This window comes from Prorops nasuta, unplaced genomic scaffold (assembly GCF_024137725.1).
Source record: "Prorops nasuta isolate Cenicafe-Biocafe unplaced genomic scaffold, Cenicafe_Pnas_1.2 PNAS00007, whole genome shotgun sequence".
Taxonomy (NCBI): Eukaryota; Metazoa; Arthropoda; class Insecta; order Hymenoptera; family Bethylidae; genus Prorops; species Prorops nasuta.
The window spans coordinates 4,513,083-4,529,893 of NW_027116804.1; the positions used below are offsets into that span (position 1 = coordinate 4,513,083).

Sequence of the window (16,811 nt, forward strand, 5' to 3'; positions counted from 1 at the left end):
AATCTGCAACTATTGCTCCCAATATTGGCCAAAACTGACTCCCTGAACTTTTGGCAATAGGTAAACCATCGATATTAATATCTATTTTCAAAGTTGATGGGAGCAATACTTCTGAATAGTGCTCTTTAATTGATAACTTCAAACTATTTTCAAATCCAAAATGAACATATTTTCCAACATTCATTGTGACTATATTTAAAAAGGTATTACGTGGAGTTTCCATCAAACTTCTGCTGTCATTGGGAACTTTCAAATTATTCTTGACAAGAATTTTCAACAAACCATTCACACAGCTCTGACTAACATTGTGTTTAATTACCCAGGACCGTAAGTCATCTTGCAATGAGTACTGGGTATTATAATTGTTTTCATTAATATCAGTTTCCTCACATGAACTCTGGAAATCGCAGTTAGTATTATCAGATGAAAATCCTTGAAGATCATAATTATCACGAATATCATACTCTTCTTCAGAAACATTTAAAACTGCATTTAAATTATTATTATTAATATGCGAATGGCCCAATTCTACATGAGAACTGTCAATCTGCATATTATCTTTAAAATTTTTGTTAACCTTTTCATATCCATTTGATCTTATTTCACTACATTTAGATAAAACAATACTACGTTTCCTACGTTGGGATATGTCTAAAAAATCTTTACGCAACATGTCAAAATGAATTATTTTCATATAATTACTTCTGAAATTTTCAACAACTTATATAAAGCAAACACTGTCTAAAAGTTTCCATTGTTAATGCTTTAACTTGAAAAAAAAGATTATAATAGATTAGCCTTAAAATCTTAATAGTAAATTTCTCTTAAAATAACATCATTATTAAGATAAGTACTCACCAATCAGAAAAAGTAATGGGAAGAAACTCTGTACTATATCTACTATAATATATACTTGGCTGCTATCATCAATCCTAAAAAACAGCGTAGTAAGTCAGAAGGTTTAGTACAATCGTAGGAAGTTAAATAGTTGACCATAAGCATGCGATCCGATCTAGAAATAATGAAGACTTTTATTATTTATCACTTTAACATGCACGAATGTCGATTATAAATAACCTAATAAATTCAATACTACAATGCAACATACTGATTGGCTACAATAATGTTATTCTTCCCTATGAATAATAGCAAAATCATCAGCCTTATGATAAACCATCCAAACAGGTGGCCAAAATTATCATGCGTTGAAAACAGTTGAAAAGTTCAATGTCCATGCAATCAGATATTAATACTTAAACATATAAATAGCTTTTAATCAGACTTGATTATGTTCTCATCATTAGAAATTATTATATTCAGTATTATTTCACATTAATGCTGTATTTCCACTATCTACAAGCAATATACTACTGGAAGATATATCCTTTGTTACTTGTTACATTTTTTATTTATGGATCTCTAATATTGCAGTCGTTCAACTGATTTTTAGTTTCAAACTTAATTTCCCTAGACAGTTATGTATCAATTGTCTAACACTTATTATATTACATTAACATTAAAATGGCAATGTATATATAACGTATCATCAATTACAACTGCGCTATATTATATTGTTATGGAAAAAATACAGATCATATATGTAACAAAGAAATATAACTTTCGTTCTCTTTCAGTGCTTTTGGAGTATATCACATATATGTATATGTAATGTAACTTTGAAATATAACATTGTTCTCTTATTGCTCTTCCCGTGTTATGTAACAGTAATGTAATGGTTTGCTGGGATCTTTGCTATTAACAAATTTGGCGGTATCCATGCAATTCGTTTCATTACATTTCAAGTATCTTAATTTACAAATAATACAATATTATATTAATGCATGCAACATAAGATTTTGTGATATTATAATCTCAATTAGTTTTTCAATTAATACTTACGTCTCTGTATTTCCATTTCTGTTAGTTCTTCTTTGACTTATAAAATATTTGTATCCATCGGAATAAATAGTTTGCATGGATTTATACGGATTAGATACTTTAGGCATTTTTAAGCGACTTTAATTGTAATTTTTTCATGCAAATAATACACAGTTTTATAAATTAGTATGAATCCACTACTTTTGTCAGTGCGATTAGTTGAACCGAATTGCTTGTTGTGACAAGATTCAATAGAATATACGGAGAAAGAAGAGTATTATCGTGGCTAAGAGCGAGAAAGGTAGAGTCTGTATATATCCTTTTCCCCCTTCCACATTTTTTACTCTGCCGCTACATTTTATGGCAGAGATGCTACAAATTTACGCACACATATATGTATATACAAAGCCCTAACGTATCGATGGGGAAAGAATTTAGCAACAGGCAATTTTTATTAACAATAAGAAATTACTTTCAAATGTTTTTCAATTGTATATACATACTTAAAATAGAGCTGCATTCTTATTTATAATTGCAAGCAATCTAAACAATTCATACGTAAAGTGAATTCTTATTTAACTTCGTCAATAATATTAGCAATATGGAAGAAAAGTATTGTAGCTTTTATCATTATAATTATACATATATATGTATATATCTAAACAAAATCAGGTTCTTTTTAATATTTTACTAAAAAATGAACGTTTGTGTCTTTCCTATTTTCTCTCATTGAGCTTCAATATACAATAAATTATTCACATTAAGACAGATTGTAACCATTTAATTACTATATACATTATAAAATTATTAGTAATTGAATAAAAATGTGAGGAACATGTTAGAATTTGAAATTCATAGTGATGAAAAACTGTTCACTGGAAAAAATTTATAATTTCAATTTTTAGATCGTTTGGAATATATTATACGTATATATACTTTGTCACCATAATTATTATGCAATTGTTTAAATGCCATTAAAATAAAGACGTCAGAAGCACTTATGGTTAATAATAAATCAATTTCTAAATTAAATATTTTTTTAATTTAAACAAATATCTTTAATAAATATATGGTATAAAATTGATAAAATATGGTAGAACACACATACTATTATTAACCTGTAATTGCGCTCATAGATTATTATAACGTATTGGATCATTCATCACAAAATGTATGAAAATTCCATCATATTTCTTCAATTATTTGAATATAATATGAAGAAGTAACTATTCCAATTAAATTGTAAAATGTATTACTATGTCATAGCATATTAAATCGTATAATGCAATAAGTTTGACAAATATTATTCATTCAATTTGTATTATTATTGTAAAAGCTTGAATTATTATTTTATATTAAATTCAGTCAGATATAATTTGATTTACATATATATAGTATTCAGTATTGTGTTTACATGCATAGAAATTTTAATGATATGTAAGGAAAATCTTTTCCTTATTTTGTAATTACCGCGCCCGGCGGTGCGTCGATATAGTAGGTAGCAACTTACACGATTAGAAAGAGAGAGAAGTTTATCGTTTCCTTTTGAACATGTGCTACTAGTAAAGTCATGTGTTAAAGTATAAAATAATTAATAAATAATTACTGCTTTTGGTTAAGACTCGACATTAAATTAATAGCATTAAATGTCGTTTCTTTTTATTACAGGTAAGGCTTTGTAAATATTGTGAAAATTTGTAAGATAATAAATCAGAAAAACTTTTTATTACAGAGAAACTCAGTTGTGTTTTTTAATTAATAGTGTCGAAATTAACCCGAGACAAATAAACCATATTATAGATATATTATTAAATACGAATTAAACAGTCAATTAATTGGTTTTTTTGACAAGTCTACATTTTAGTTTTATTAATTAGATCTTAAAAATATAACATGAGTAAGAAACATTCTAGACAGTGCAAGAGCACAGAAAACATCCTGGAAAACTCTCCTGAAAATATCAATAGGACGCTGGATATCCTGAGTTTCTTAAATGAGAGAGAGAGACGTTTCCTACACCTTGAGCTCTCTAGGTTACACATCAGGTGAACACGAAATAGTCTCTATTTTCAGCTGCAGCTTTTACAGTCATAATTAATAAAAGGATGTAATACTGCGGGGCTCCGATTATGCAAAAGGTTATAGATAGATATTAACAGGTATTTTAATTTGATAAAACAGAAATTTTCCTGAATACAAATTGGAAGCATGAGTTATAAATATACAAATAATTAAATTCAATAAACATTAATTTTATTTAAACTTACACATTTACTAAAATATATTTTCGCTTTAAATTAATATTTAAAAAATAAAACTTATTCATTCATTAATATATTCAATGTTTTAATTCAGGACTTGAAGATTGTTTCACTTTTCAGCTATTTAGCATAGTGTTATGTACATAGAATAAACATACATAACTCATTGCTACAATAAGCATTATATAATTAATATAATTAATATTATTTTCATTTGAAGACATAATTAATAAATCTAAATTTATCATAGTTATACTAAAATACCAATAGCCTCATTGTAAAGGAGAAATACTCCTAATAGCGACAAATTCCTGAGTGTAATACGAAGCGCCAGACGCAGCTCGTTCACACTGTCGCCAAGGCTAAGTCCCGACACGTGGCAAATGCACTTCGACGGCAGTCGAATGTTCTAGAACAATGACGCATTTGACCATTGGGACCCGCAAATGTTACCATATAAGGTAATGTTTGACGCTGCACTTTGAGGGTAAGAGCCCCAAACGTGCAGCCCCAAAAATCAGTTCAAGTCAAAAGCTAGAAGGAATAAGTCGAGTCTCCTAGGACCTTCAGTCCTCTTATCTCTTAATTTTATCCAGGCAATCCTTTGTCTCTTAAAACTATAATTATCTAGCTCATAGCTCTGGTTATCAACTTGTATAAAGAAGAAACATTGTAAATCAAAAATCAATAAACCTTATTATACAAAAGAATTTCAAGTTTGTCGTGAATCAGCGATTGAACCACAACAATAGTCAGCAATAGGAAATCTTTGTTAGTGACTGCAGAGAACAAATGAAAAATGCGAAAATTTCCATGCCCTATGCTTTTATTAATGGATGTGACATTATTTCAAGAACCTGTTTACTTGAGTTTTACTAGGTGAAATACTTTTTACAAATTGAACACGCAAAGTAAAAGTATTTCACATTATCGAAAATGTATGAAAGTTTTTTCTACACTGGTTATTAAATAAAGTATTATTTGCCCAGTTTAAATACCTCATTTAAACATTCCATTAATTGATGTAATTAACATGAGTCTAAGGAATATTCCTAACTCTGAATGTGTGGTATATATTTTTGACTATTTCATTTCACAAATCATTTTACTGAAATATATTCTTCCTAGGGAAAAAGGAGATTTTAATTTTTATCAAAATAACATTTGCTCGACACAATCTATACTTTTGCAGGATAAAACATTTATATAAATACTAACAATTAATTCATAGAGATGACAAAATATAAAAAAAAATTATTAATTTTTTAATTATCCTGTAAGAGAGATCCTGTTATGGAAAATTAAACAATTAGTACTTTCTTCTTGAATTTTCAAAAAAATTTTCTTAAATAAAAGGTACCCAGCAAACACAGAATATAAATATTATATAACGTATGAATAACGCATAATATACCGATTGTTTTATATTATTTTTGTTTTAGCTATATAACTCATTTTGCCTGAGTTATATAACCGTAATTCATTAGTATTATATTAAAAAGTAATTCAATAGTTATAAAGATGTAGCAACAACATCATAGTAATATAACGATAAAATATAAAGATTTTATTCAAGTATAAGATTTTATATTTATATAGTAATAATCAAAAATTATAAATTATTATTAATTTGCATTATGAACGAAACAGGCTTAAAACATTTTTAAACCGATCAGTATAAATATAATTACATATGAAGTCTAGAAGGCATCACACTCATAGTGGTGTTCAAGCATGCACCTTAGCGCTAATTTAGCGTTTTGCAAAAGACATACTATGATTGGTCAAATGGATTGAATTGACCAATCATAACACAGCTACCTTACGGCCGAAGGTGCCTGAACACAGTGAACACTATGGGCGCGTTCACGGAGACGCTATCAACGCTACTGCGCACACATTTCAATCATTTTTCTATGCGCAGTAGCTAATAGCTTCCCTCACTTCCCTCCAGAGGAATAGTCAAAAGTGGTCGAAAGCATGGTCTAAGTGGGTCGAAGCCCATTCGTTTGCCATGTGCGATATAGATTATTGCAATTGAAGTTTATACGTGTGTTTTATATAATTAATTCTATAATTATCTGCGAATATTGTCCAATTTTCCGCACAGTTTATTATATAATTTTATACATCTTTTTGGTGTAATATGTTATAGCTAGACGATTAGGAAAATTGAGCCGGCTTTTGTCAATATAGCAATGTAATTGGAAAGCATCTTTATTTTTGAACCTGCCCTGCATCAGTGTCCAGATTGATTATTTATATTGAAGTTTAACAGGATTGTACTACATAATAAGTATGTTTTTATATTTAGTCTATACAAAGTTATATTTGTAGGTTATAGTTACACTATGTCTTACTTCGTCGAGCTAAAATTTAAATATTTTATTCTATTAAAACTTTGCAGAATGATATATATGTTTGCTAATATTAAATCTAGTTTTCTTTTTTAGAATACTGTCTGCTATACATAATGCCTAAACATATTAAATATTTATCAAAAAGACGAAAAAATCAACTAATAAATTGTGAAATTAACCAGATAATTAATAGTGATTATAAAAATTTATTAAGTCAGTCAACTACATTAAGTAAAGAGTCAAAGCTTACAGTAGAAGAGTCCAGATCAATTTTTAATAGCACTATTACGTATAAGAATAACCATTTATCATCTCAGTGTACAGTATACGAGTCTGCTCATAACTTGTCAGATTTTGAATTAGACACTCTAAGTATCAATGAATATAATTTACATAGCAGTAGCTATTATGATAATGTAAATTTAACAACTGATAACACAGCAAACGTCTTTGACAATTCTAATGAGGTAACTAGTTTAGAAACAGAGTTAAGAAAGTTAATTATTGAATGTAATATTCCACATACAACTGGTACTAAATTACTTAAAATTTTACAAAATCATGGACATGATAGCTTGCCGGGTGATGTCAGAGTTTTACTGCGTACACCAAGATGTGCATTTAAAAATATTAAATCTGTGGGTAATGGACATTACAGTCATTTTGGATTGGTATATAATTTGACCCGGTCAATAAAAACTTATATAAATTATATAAAAACAGTTGATCTCAAATTAAATATATGTATAGATGGATCGCCAGTGTATAAAAGTACTGGAAGTCAATTTTGGCCTATACTGGCATCTTTAGAAGGATTAGATATATATACTTCCCCTTTTATAGTTGGTATATTCTATGGTAAGTTCAAACCAAATGATGCTAATGCCTTTATCACAGATTTTGTTAATGAGTTTATTACACTTTCTCAAAATGGGATAATTGTTTATAATATTAAATATAAAGTCTCCATAAATGCTTTAATGTTTGATGCACCAGCTAGATCAATGATTATTTATATAAAAGGTCATACAGGATACTTTTCCTGTCCTAAATGCACGCAAGAAGGAGATTTTATAAATAATAGAGTTAGCTTTCTAGAAATTAACAATCCTTTACGTACAGATGATACTTTTAGAAATCGTACTCAAATAGAACATCACACGGGTGATTCATTGCTCGAACAACTGTCTATTGGAATGGTATCTCAAATTCCTTTAGATTATATGCACCTTGTGTGCTTAGGAGTTGTGAAACGCATGATACAATTCTGGGTTAAAGGAAGCAAACATATAAGATTAACATCAGAAAATAGAAATAAAGTATCACATTATTTAAAAGCAACTAAAATCTATATTTCAGTAGAATTTGCCAGAAAACCAAGAGATTTGTGTGAATTTGAGAGATGGAAAGCTACGGAATTTCGTCAGTTCTTATTATATACTGGTATAGTAATACTGAAACCAGTGATGTCCTCAATTTGTTATAAACATTTTCTTTCTCTTAGTATCGCTATAAGAATATTATCTGATTTGCAATTATCTGCAACTCTGATCGATTATGCTCAGTCATTATTACTATGGTTTGTCTCAAATTATGGAAATATTTTTGGTAATGAATTTGTTTCATATAACGTGCATAATCTTATACATCTTGTACATGACGTTAAAACTTTTGGCTGTTTAGATAATATCAGTTGTTTTAAATTTGAGAACCATATGCAAAAGATGAAATATAAATTACATAATTCTGGAAAGTCTTTAGAAGAAATTTCGAACCGTATATTTGAGTACTCACAACTCCTAATTGAACCATTACCCACAATAAAATATCCTTATATTGAAAGAATGAAATGTGACAAAATTTACAGTTTACAATTTAAAAACTTTCAAATTGCAAAAAATGAAGCAGACTCCTGTGCTTTGCTTGATGATGGTTCTGTAATTTTTATTTTAGATATATTAGAGGACTGTGACATGTTATTTTTTCATGCAAAATGTTTTCTACATCCTAAGTCTTTCTTTACAGAACCATGTCTGTCACAAATGCTTGGAATTTATTTAATTTCATCTGTTACAGCTTTTGATATTATAACAATTCCTGCAACAAGAATAAAATATAAATATTTAAAAATTAAATTACTTGATGTAGTTGAAGAGTCTTATGTTACGATACCACTTTTACATTCTGATAAGTAAATATATTTCGTATTTACAAGAGTAATGATTAAAATACTTTTTCTCACCTTTTATGATATATATGTATTTGGAATAGGCAATTTGCTTCTGCTCAATTTCAAAATATTATAGGTGAGTATACTACATTCTCTTTTACAATAACAATTCAATTATGATATTTTTATATTTTTTTTTTGCAAGGTTTCTATTTTAACTATCAGTATAACTTTACTCTTATTCAAATTAAATCATACGTAGCATTATTAATTATATTATCTGGTAAACATAATGGAATACTTTTTAAACACTTTCTCAGCACTTCTTAACGTTCAACATATATTATAATGTATAAGAAATATTATACATGTTTTGTGATAGAAAATAATTTATCATGTGTTGATAATATTGATAATTCGCCAAGTGTAAATTAATTTGGTATTTATTATTTCAGCATGTTATACTGAGATTACTATTATATAAATATACGCACAATAATGGAGAATACAATGGGCGAACAAGGAAAAAAATATGCTGTTGTAAAATTTATATCTGATTGTACCTATTCTGAAATACCAATTAATTGGATTACTGAAAATGGCAAAAATACTCTATGTTTATGGCCCCCTCGAACTTAAAATAGCGCCACATTAATAGCAAATTGCTCAGAACCCGATTATGCAACATGGACAAAACATAAAATAGAAATTCTAAAATACTGTTGTAAGTAAATATATATATATATCTTTTTGAATTCTTATAAATTCTAAATTACCCTAATCTTTCCCTTATATATATATATATATATATATATATATATATTTGTGTATTTATTTATATTAATGATTGTATTCATAGCTAAAATATTCTTTTGTATTAACTTTAATATTTAGCATAAAAACTTAAATCATGATTATGTTACAGCATCTCTAGAAACAGCAAGAAGAAGTGCGGCAAACGCTAACTATGAAACAACTGATGAAGAAAACTTAGGACGAGGTAAGAGGCAACGTATATCTACCAACCGTTTTAGTAGTGAAGAGGATGAAGAAGATGAATACGACATTTTTGTGTCCTCAAGCAAAAGATCAAAGTTAAAAAGTAGGTATATAATATAGTATATACATATATGTATGTGCAGTGGAGTTAATAGTAACCGCTGAAGTAACAATACAAATTTATTTTTATCAAATAGTTTAACAAAGATTAAAAAAACCTAACGTCTATTTAACTTGAGTAAAGAAAGAAAGAAAAAGTAGTGCGACACTTATCAAATGATTGTAAAAAATTTACTTTTCTCTTTCTTAATTTAGCCTTTTTTTTAAGTATGCAATTTTTGAAATTGGATTAATATGTTTGTGTATCATTTTATTAATTCTTATAATACATACAACTGTATTAAAGTACAATTTTTTCAATGTTTGTACAGAAAACACGACTGAATCAAATAGGAGTTGTAGTATCACTCCTTTACCAAAATGTCCTACTTTCGTACGTGAAAATAATTTAAGTAAAAATTTGCAGCAAAATATCCCACCAGGTAAATAAAACGTAATGACAAATTTTGCACTTCATATATATTTTTTCAGATTTATTTACAATAATATATTTATTCACCATTTATTAATTCTTATAAAACATATCATTGTGTAAGAAATAAAATTTCTTCATTGCTTTTACAGGAAGTAGGGTTGAATCAAATAGGGATTCTAGTATTACTTCATTATCATCAAGCTCTAGTCTCATATATGGTAACAGCCTAAGTGATAATTTGCAGCAAAATATCCCACAAGGTAAATAAAAGTAAAAGGTTGAAAATTTCAAAATTCGCGGTATACACTTTCTTTATAACTATTACATTTGCAGTTTAATATAAAGTAACCACTTTAAATAACATGTATTATTAAAAAAAAAGTTTCAGAAGACACTCCAGTAATGATTATATCTGATGAATTTGAAGAGAATAATAACATAAAACGTGAGTAAAATCCACGTTTGGCATTTAAAGATTAAAAAATGTACTTCACTTTTCGTACATTTTACATTAAAGTACTTTATTCATTTTCAGAATACTTGAAGCAAATACTACGTGCACAAGCTACTTGTAATCTGACATTACAAGATATAAAACAGCGGTTATCAAAGTTAGAAGAAAGTACGAAAAGTTCTAATGATTCTTTTGTTGATGACAATTCACTCATCGCAGAGTACTTACCACTGAGTAACACCAACAAAATTAAGGAATTTGAGAATTTAATTCATAATTCAGAGGAAGCCAAAGCACAATTAGTAAATTTAGTTTTCCATTGTCATACTAATATAATGATTTCGATAACACGTATTTACTATGGTTAGCTTTTACAGAAAAGGCTATTTCTTAAAGTTGGAGGAAATAATCCAAGAGATAATATTCACAGAACACTGAAAAAAGTTTTTACTGATAACTGCTGTATAAATTGTTCATGGAAGGGAATTCGTAACAATTTTCGGATTATGGATCTAAACTTGATTACAATTATGCGAAGTATTATAAATTCCAAGAACAAAAGATATGTTATTTATTTTGAAACAATTGATTTTTTTTTTGATTTTCAGAAGAAACTATTTCACGTTACAAAACTCTAACAGAAGCAGATTTCGATAATACAGTAGCTGAATGGATACGTTTCGGTAAACAAAGAAAAATCCGACACGATGCAAAAAACAATGAAGGGTCGGATAATATAAATAACTGAACGTTATTTGGTACTATAAATATATCACTGTTTACTAAAAGATATATAGGGTGTTTCGCGTAAGACGCCCTAGAGCATAGAAACAAAAAGAGACGTTTCTTTTTAACTATAAGGGATATTCAATTTTTGCATACGACCCTTTCGAAAGCTTTTGTTATTTGCTTTCCAAAGGTCCTTAGCAATTATTAAATATCTCTTATAGTTAAAGAGATACGTCCCTCTTGGTTTCTATGGTCTGGGGCGTCTTATGCGAAACACCCTGTATATGCAAAACTAATGCATGTTAATTTGTATGAATATATCTCATTATTTTTAAGGGAACCAATGAGTCATAAGCTCTTGTAGATTTAATATGAGTGTGATAACAGAAACACTGAAATCTTAAGCTTATATTTTTTGTCCATCATTATCACCGTAACTTTTGCATCATCAAGCTACAGACGGCAACGCATAGTTTCAATGCAGTTATTACCGAAGATGTTTGTTTAAGTAATTCTAACTTTATATATTTATATACGTGAGTTGATTATGGTTAATTTATATCAGATAGATTTTATTCCTTTATTATCATTTTCTTTACACCCTAAATATTTATCAAATCCTAATGAACGGTTTTAATTTTCAATGAAAGTAATATGGATTTAAAACTACAGTGACACATTTTTTCAAACAAAAATATTATATCTTTTAGTTTTATTACTTTCTCGATTCGTTACACACTTAAAATATATTTTATTTACTGTTAAATTAAATAAATTTTATGTAGTTAAACGAACTTTACTCGCTGCATTTTGTGAATATGTAACTTATACTGCAAATAGACAGCTGATTTATGTATTACGTTAAGATTACTAGTTGTCAGTGATCTGTTATTTTGATTACTTTTTTCTCTCAAGAATAACATATTTTGTTTGATAATTGGTTAACAGAAACAAGAAATTTATTTATTTTACTACACACCTATATATTTAACAATTTGATTGCAAAGTATATCTATGTAGAGATCAATAAACCGCGCATAACTGTGCTAATTCTCAAATAACATGTAGTATTCACAATATTATAAGTATTAAATGATATTATATTTTTATAATACAAATAAAAATGTTCATTATTTTTAATTTTTTCCCATAATTTCAGGTAACTTGTGGTTGATTCTTAGAAAACATGCATTTCTGTAACATTTTTACATATCTTCTAATTCAAATATTATTACAGATTAAAGATTACTTAATTTATTTTATATAAGAAGCTGAGAAAATGTTTAATTTTTAATAACATTCTAATTAGAAGCTAGATTAAAAATGATACAGATTTTTTTTTTGTAGAATCATCCACATAATTACTACCTCCATTCTCCGACTAGGCTATTATAGCTATTATATAAACATATGAAAAAATTTATATTGCAGTTATATGTTATGCATATAATAAATATATAACGTTATCATAACGCATTTTATTGATGTTATATAAATAGAATATTCCTTGAGTGGGAAATTACAACTAACTAGTATGTTACATGTAACGTATTTGTTATATTGCGTGTTATATTTCGGTATATTGTAGTAATAAAACTGCAATATATCTGTGTTTGCTGGGTATCCATGAAAATTCGTTTGCTATTATTCAATAAAGTAACTGGAAAACAAATAAAACATTTACACGCATGTATGAACAGATAAACTAAAGAGTAAGAGAAATGTATTTGCACACGCAGTCAAGAAAACTATTAAATTTACAAATACTGCAACGTGGTACACACATCTCTGTTGTGGTATGGGAAACCCAAATTTGTGCGCACTGGAGTGATGAAAAGTAAGAATTCTTTTATTATTTGGTTATCCATGCATGGATCATCTCATCGATGAAAGTCACACCGATGAACAATTAATTAGGCAAGATCTTGAAAAGAATGTATATAACTGAAATTGAAAGGACATCACTTTCACAAAGTTGTCAGAGCGTGCTTTTTAAGGAGTATCGAATACCTGAAACATTGCATAGGAAATATATATTCACAAGCTAAAACTAAGCATATCAAATTGTTGAAAGATTTTTACTTATCTGGAGTTTTAGATTTCGTTTTAAACAAGCTAATTTTGCTTAATAATATTATTATAAAATCATTATATACAAATTTAAATTTCATCAGCATAGACAAAGAGGTAAATGAATGAAAATTTGGTTGCAACTGTTCATTTTAATATCTGGAAAACAAAAAGAACATGTATGAACTGATAAGCTCAAAAGTAAGAAAATTTATTCGCAGTGTCATCAAAACTTTTATAATTATAAATACTGCAATGTGGTACATATTGCTCATCATGAATGCTATGTTAAAATATACAAAATTTGTGCGCCTTTATCATGTGATTATCCACTCATGGATCGTACCATTGATGAAAGTCACACAAATGAATAATTATTTGTTCAGGGAAGAATGCATACAATGGAAATTGAAAACACTGCACTTTGGCAAAGTTTGTAAAGAGTGTCCCTTGCAGGGAATATTGAATTCCCTTATGCTGTGATTTATATTACATACTAACCTATTATCCACACCAGTAGTGTAACGTATAAATCAACTTGTGCATACTATTTTCCATCACTATTATTAATAAATATGTAGACTTTATTAATTAAATCCTTTGGAAGCTAATTATCTTCTCTACTTATACAATTGTCATCATTACAATACCTGAAACATTATAGAACAAATATTTTCACAAGCAGATATTTACTATTTTAGTATACAACCAAACATTTAAAATATTTTTACTTATCTGAAATAGTTTCAAATTATATTTTAATTAATTTTATCCCGCAATACTATAATTATAATCAAATTTGAGTGTTGACGTTATCTTTTTATCTTTAGATAATAAAAACTTCTATAGTTTTCGAAGATTGTACCTCACACCTACACTATATTATAAACGATACTACACTATAGCTAAAGTGTTACTAAATTTCGACCATTTTCACTATTTTTATAGATAGACGACTCGTTTCCACAAAAGTTGTCGGACACAATCTAGTACCTATCCTGCTACGACCGCCTGGGCGAGAGGCAGGTTTGGCGCAGACACACCATTTTCACCCGTCATCGAGACAGGACGCTTTTTGGAAGATCCAAGGAAGGACTCGATCAGGTTTAAATATCCATGTAAGTGGACCCTGAAACTGGATTTGATGTAATAAGAAGGAAGGAAGGAGGGTAGACAGGAAATCGGGAAAACTGTCAGGAGGTCCAAACGGGAACTTCAACTCAATTCCACTACTCCTAACTTAAAAATTGACACTGCTGTGCATGCCAGGCTTGAACTTTGTTACACTGTTTATTGCATGAAGGTAAGCGTTGAGGGCCGATATTAGGACTCAACGTTTAATTATTAATATTCCTTTGCGACTAACTCGGTGGCTCCAGGCTTGGTGGGGTTTAGCAGGTCTACGAGGGAGTACTATTGAATCCAACTCCAATTACAGGAGACAGATACAGAGTTTTTCCTTTGCACTCATATAGTCTAGTATTTCCAATAAGGAAAGTAAGCTATTATTGAAATGAGTTGTATTATGGATTCCATAGCCTGTACGATGACAGGAATTAGGCTTTAATGTCAAATATATATATATATATATATATATATATAGGAAACAAATTATCTGGAAGTCATATATTTAAATTTAAGAAGGATATTGTAATAATAATGTAGGGTATATGTATAATACTTTTATTAATTTCGTCTGTTAACAAATTAATGTTATTTTCGTATATCTTTCTACGCTAAAATAAAAATATTTTCTTACATTATAAAATTATTTAATGTAGATCTGTTTTACCCTATTCGAAGCTCTGCCGTGTTGTTTCGCATCAGTTTCGATAGATGGCGCGAGGGCATAATCATCTGGAAGCTGCAGGAAGCTAAACGATGGGATCGACGAGCCGCCTACCGGCAAGGATTGCTTCGGGACACGGCATGAGCAATCTCCCGTTTCATCTCTGCTTTTAATATAACACACTCTCACAGTCCGGGCTGCAGCGGGGGGCTGCAGCGGGAACTGCCGCGGGGGCTGGGGCCCTCCTGCACGCCGCCATTTAATTGCCATGCGCCAACAAAATTTACTATACTCCCGCCACGTGCCGCCACCAACAAAAATTTACTTTACTCACCGCCAGGCGGCGCCACTAGCATCTAGGGGAAAAAGTACGTTCACAGAAATTTACCCCCACTACATGTAGGGAAAAGTTTGTTCCAAAATACGTATACACCCGATGCGGTGACATAGGTATACTACTCTTTATGTTACCGCTTGATTACTTGTCGAATCTATAAGTGATTTCAATCCCTTGTGTTGCCGGTATTTTCGTTTGAGATTTATTTTCTATAATAACTTTCTTTGTTGCTACTTTTATTGGGACCAATTATAATTACTTGTCTAATCTAAATGATCTCAACACTTTGTGTTGCCGGTAGTTTTGTTTGCTATTTATTCTCTGTAATAATTTTTCTTGTTGGAATTACTATTTTTGAAGAGAAAGGGCAAAATTACTTGCCGCATTTTTTACACGAAAGTGTTTTTTGGGGGGATAACAATTTACAATGCATTGTATAACTGCATTTGCGTATGAAGAAATATAATCACGTTTCATTATTCCTCTTATGTTTTAATCAATATCAGCTGTGTTTCAAAATTCACTGCAAGTACTGTGAGTGCTGCAGCACCGTTCCCAGTTTTGCTAAAACACACTGCGATAGTACTGCTTTGTCCTAGTGACGTCATTAAATCTGTCGTCACTTCCTGATTCTAACTCACTGTAACTTTTGCGGCTTACGAGGTAAAACAGTTGCAGTGAATAGGGCATTGATCATACCACGTGGTAAAATTGATGAAAAAGCGCGGAAAAATCATAATGGCCTTCTTTAATACTCTTTTCCAGAATCAGAAGGAAGAACTAATTTTAATTGAAAGTGAGTCAAACTTTGAATACAAAGTACTAGTTTCGCCAGAAGATGCAATTAAAGCACGAACAGGTAAATCAATAAGAAATATTTCGAAATCATAAATTTATAAAATTATTTTGGATTTTTCATTACATTGCTATATACATTCAGAATCGATGTTTTGCTTCATTTTTACATAGTTTTAGTCCAATAATTTTTGTTTATAATTTACAGATGATAACTTCGCACAAAAATTATTACGGAAAGCAAAAAATTCTTTGGATAATAATATACCAGTTAATAATAATACAGTTATACTGTCACAACACTCACAACTAACAACAGGTAAAATATTAACTGCAAATAATATATAGTTTTACATCATAAATATGATTAAGTTTAAAATATACTATAATTTGATAACAGTTAGTGAAGAAGAGGTAGATGTCCCATCACCTAG

At 29.2% G+C, this 16,811-nt stretch overlaps 1 protein-coding gene and 1 long non-coding RNA gene across 3 annotated transcripts; one reads left to right on the forward strand and one right to left on the reverse strand.

The window, feature by feature from the left end:
* The first annotated feature begins 6,074 nt into the window (after window positions 1–6,074).
* LOC136774784 (uncharacterized) lies at window positions 6,075–11,854 on the forward strand. 2 transcript variants are annotated; one of them, XM_066729248.1, is made up of 10 exons: window positions 6,075–6,435; window positions 8,576–8,805; window positions 9,125–9,393; window positions 9,595–9,771; window positions 10,100–10,210; window positions 10,353–10,463; window positions 10,586–10,648; window positions 10,739–10,959; window positions 11,035–11,194; window positions 11,266–11,588. In XM_066729248.1, exons 7-10 carry the CDS (start codon window positions 10,606–10,608, stop codon window positions 11,403–11,405), a joined length of 564 nt encoding a protein of 187 aa, XP_066585345.1. In that variant the 5' UTR covers window positions 6,075–6,435; window positions 8,576–8,805; window positions 9,125–9,393; window positions 9,595–9,771; window positions 10,100–10,210; window positions 10,353–10,463; window positions 10,586–10,605; the 3' UTR covers window positions 11,406–11,588. The 2 variants fall into 2 exon arrangements, 1 of the variants encoding a protein (XP_066585345.1); XR_010822851.1 differs by lacking the exons at window positions 6,075–6,435; window positions 8,576–8,805 and adding an exon at window positions 11,723–11,854 and having other exon boundaries at window positions 9,134–9,393; window positions 10,739–11,415.
* Window positions 11,591–14,315, reverse strand: LOC136774785 (uncharacterized). The gene is made up of 3 exons (XR_010822852.1): window positions 13,958–14,315; window positions 13,469–13,615; window positions 11,591–13,396 (listed from the first exon to the last, which is right to left on the reverse strand). It is a non-coding gene; the product is annotated as an uncharacterized lncRNA (long non-coding RNA).
* Between the last annotated feature and the right edge of the window lie 2,496 nt (window positions 14,316–16,811).

Bases quoted from the DNA above. Each gene is read 5' to 3' on its own strand.
- LOC136774784 (XM_066729248.1), top strand. From the start codon at position 10,606: ATGATTATATCTGATGAATTTGAAGAGAATAATAACATAAAAC. The intron at 10,960-11,034 runs GTAAATTTAGTT...TAGCTTTTACAG, and splicing joins AGGAAGCCAAAGCACAATTA to AAAAGGCTATTTCTTAAAGT. The intron at 11,195-11,265 runs GTATTATAAATT...TTTGATTTTCAG, and splicing joins CTTGATTACAATTATGCGAA to AAGAAACTATTTCACGTTAC.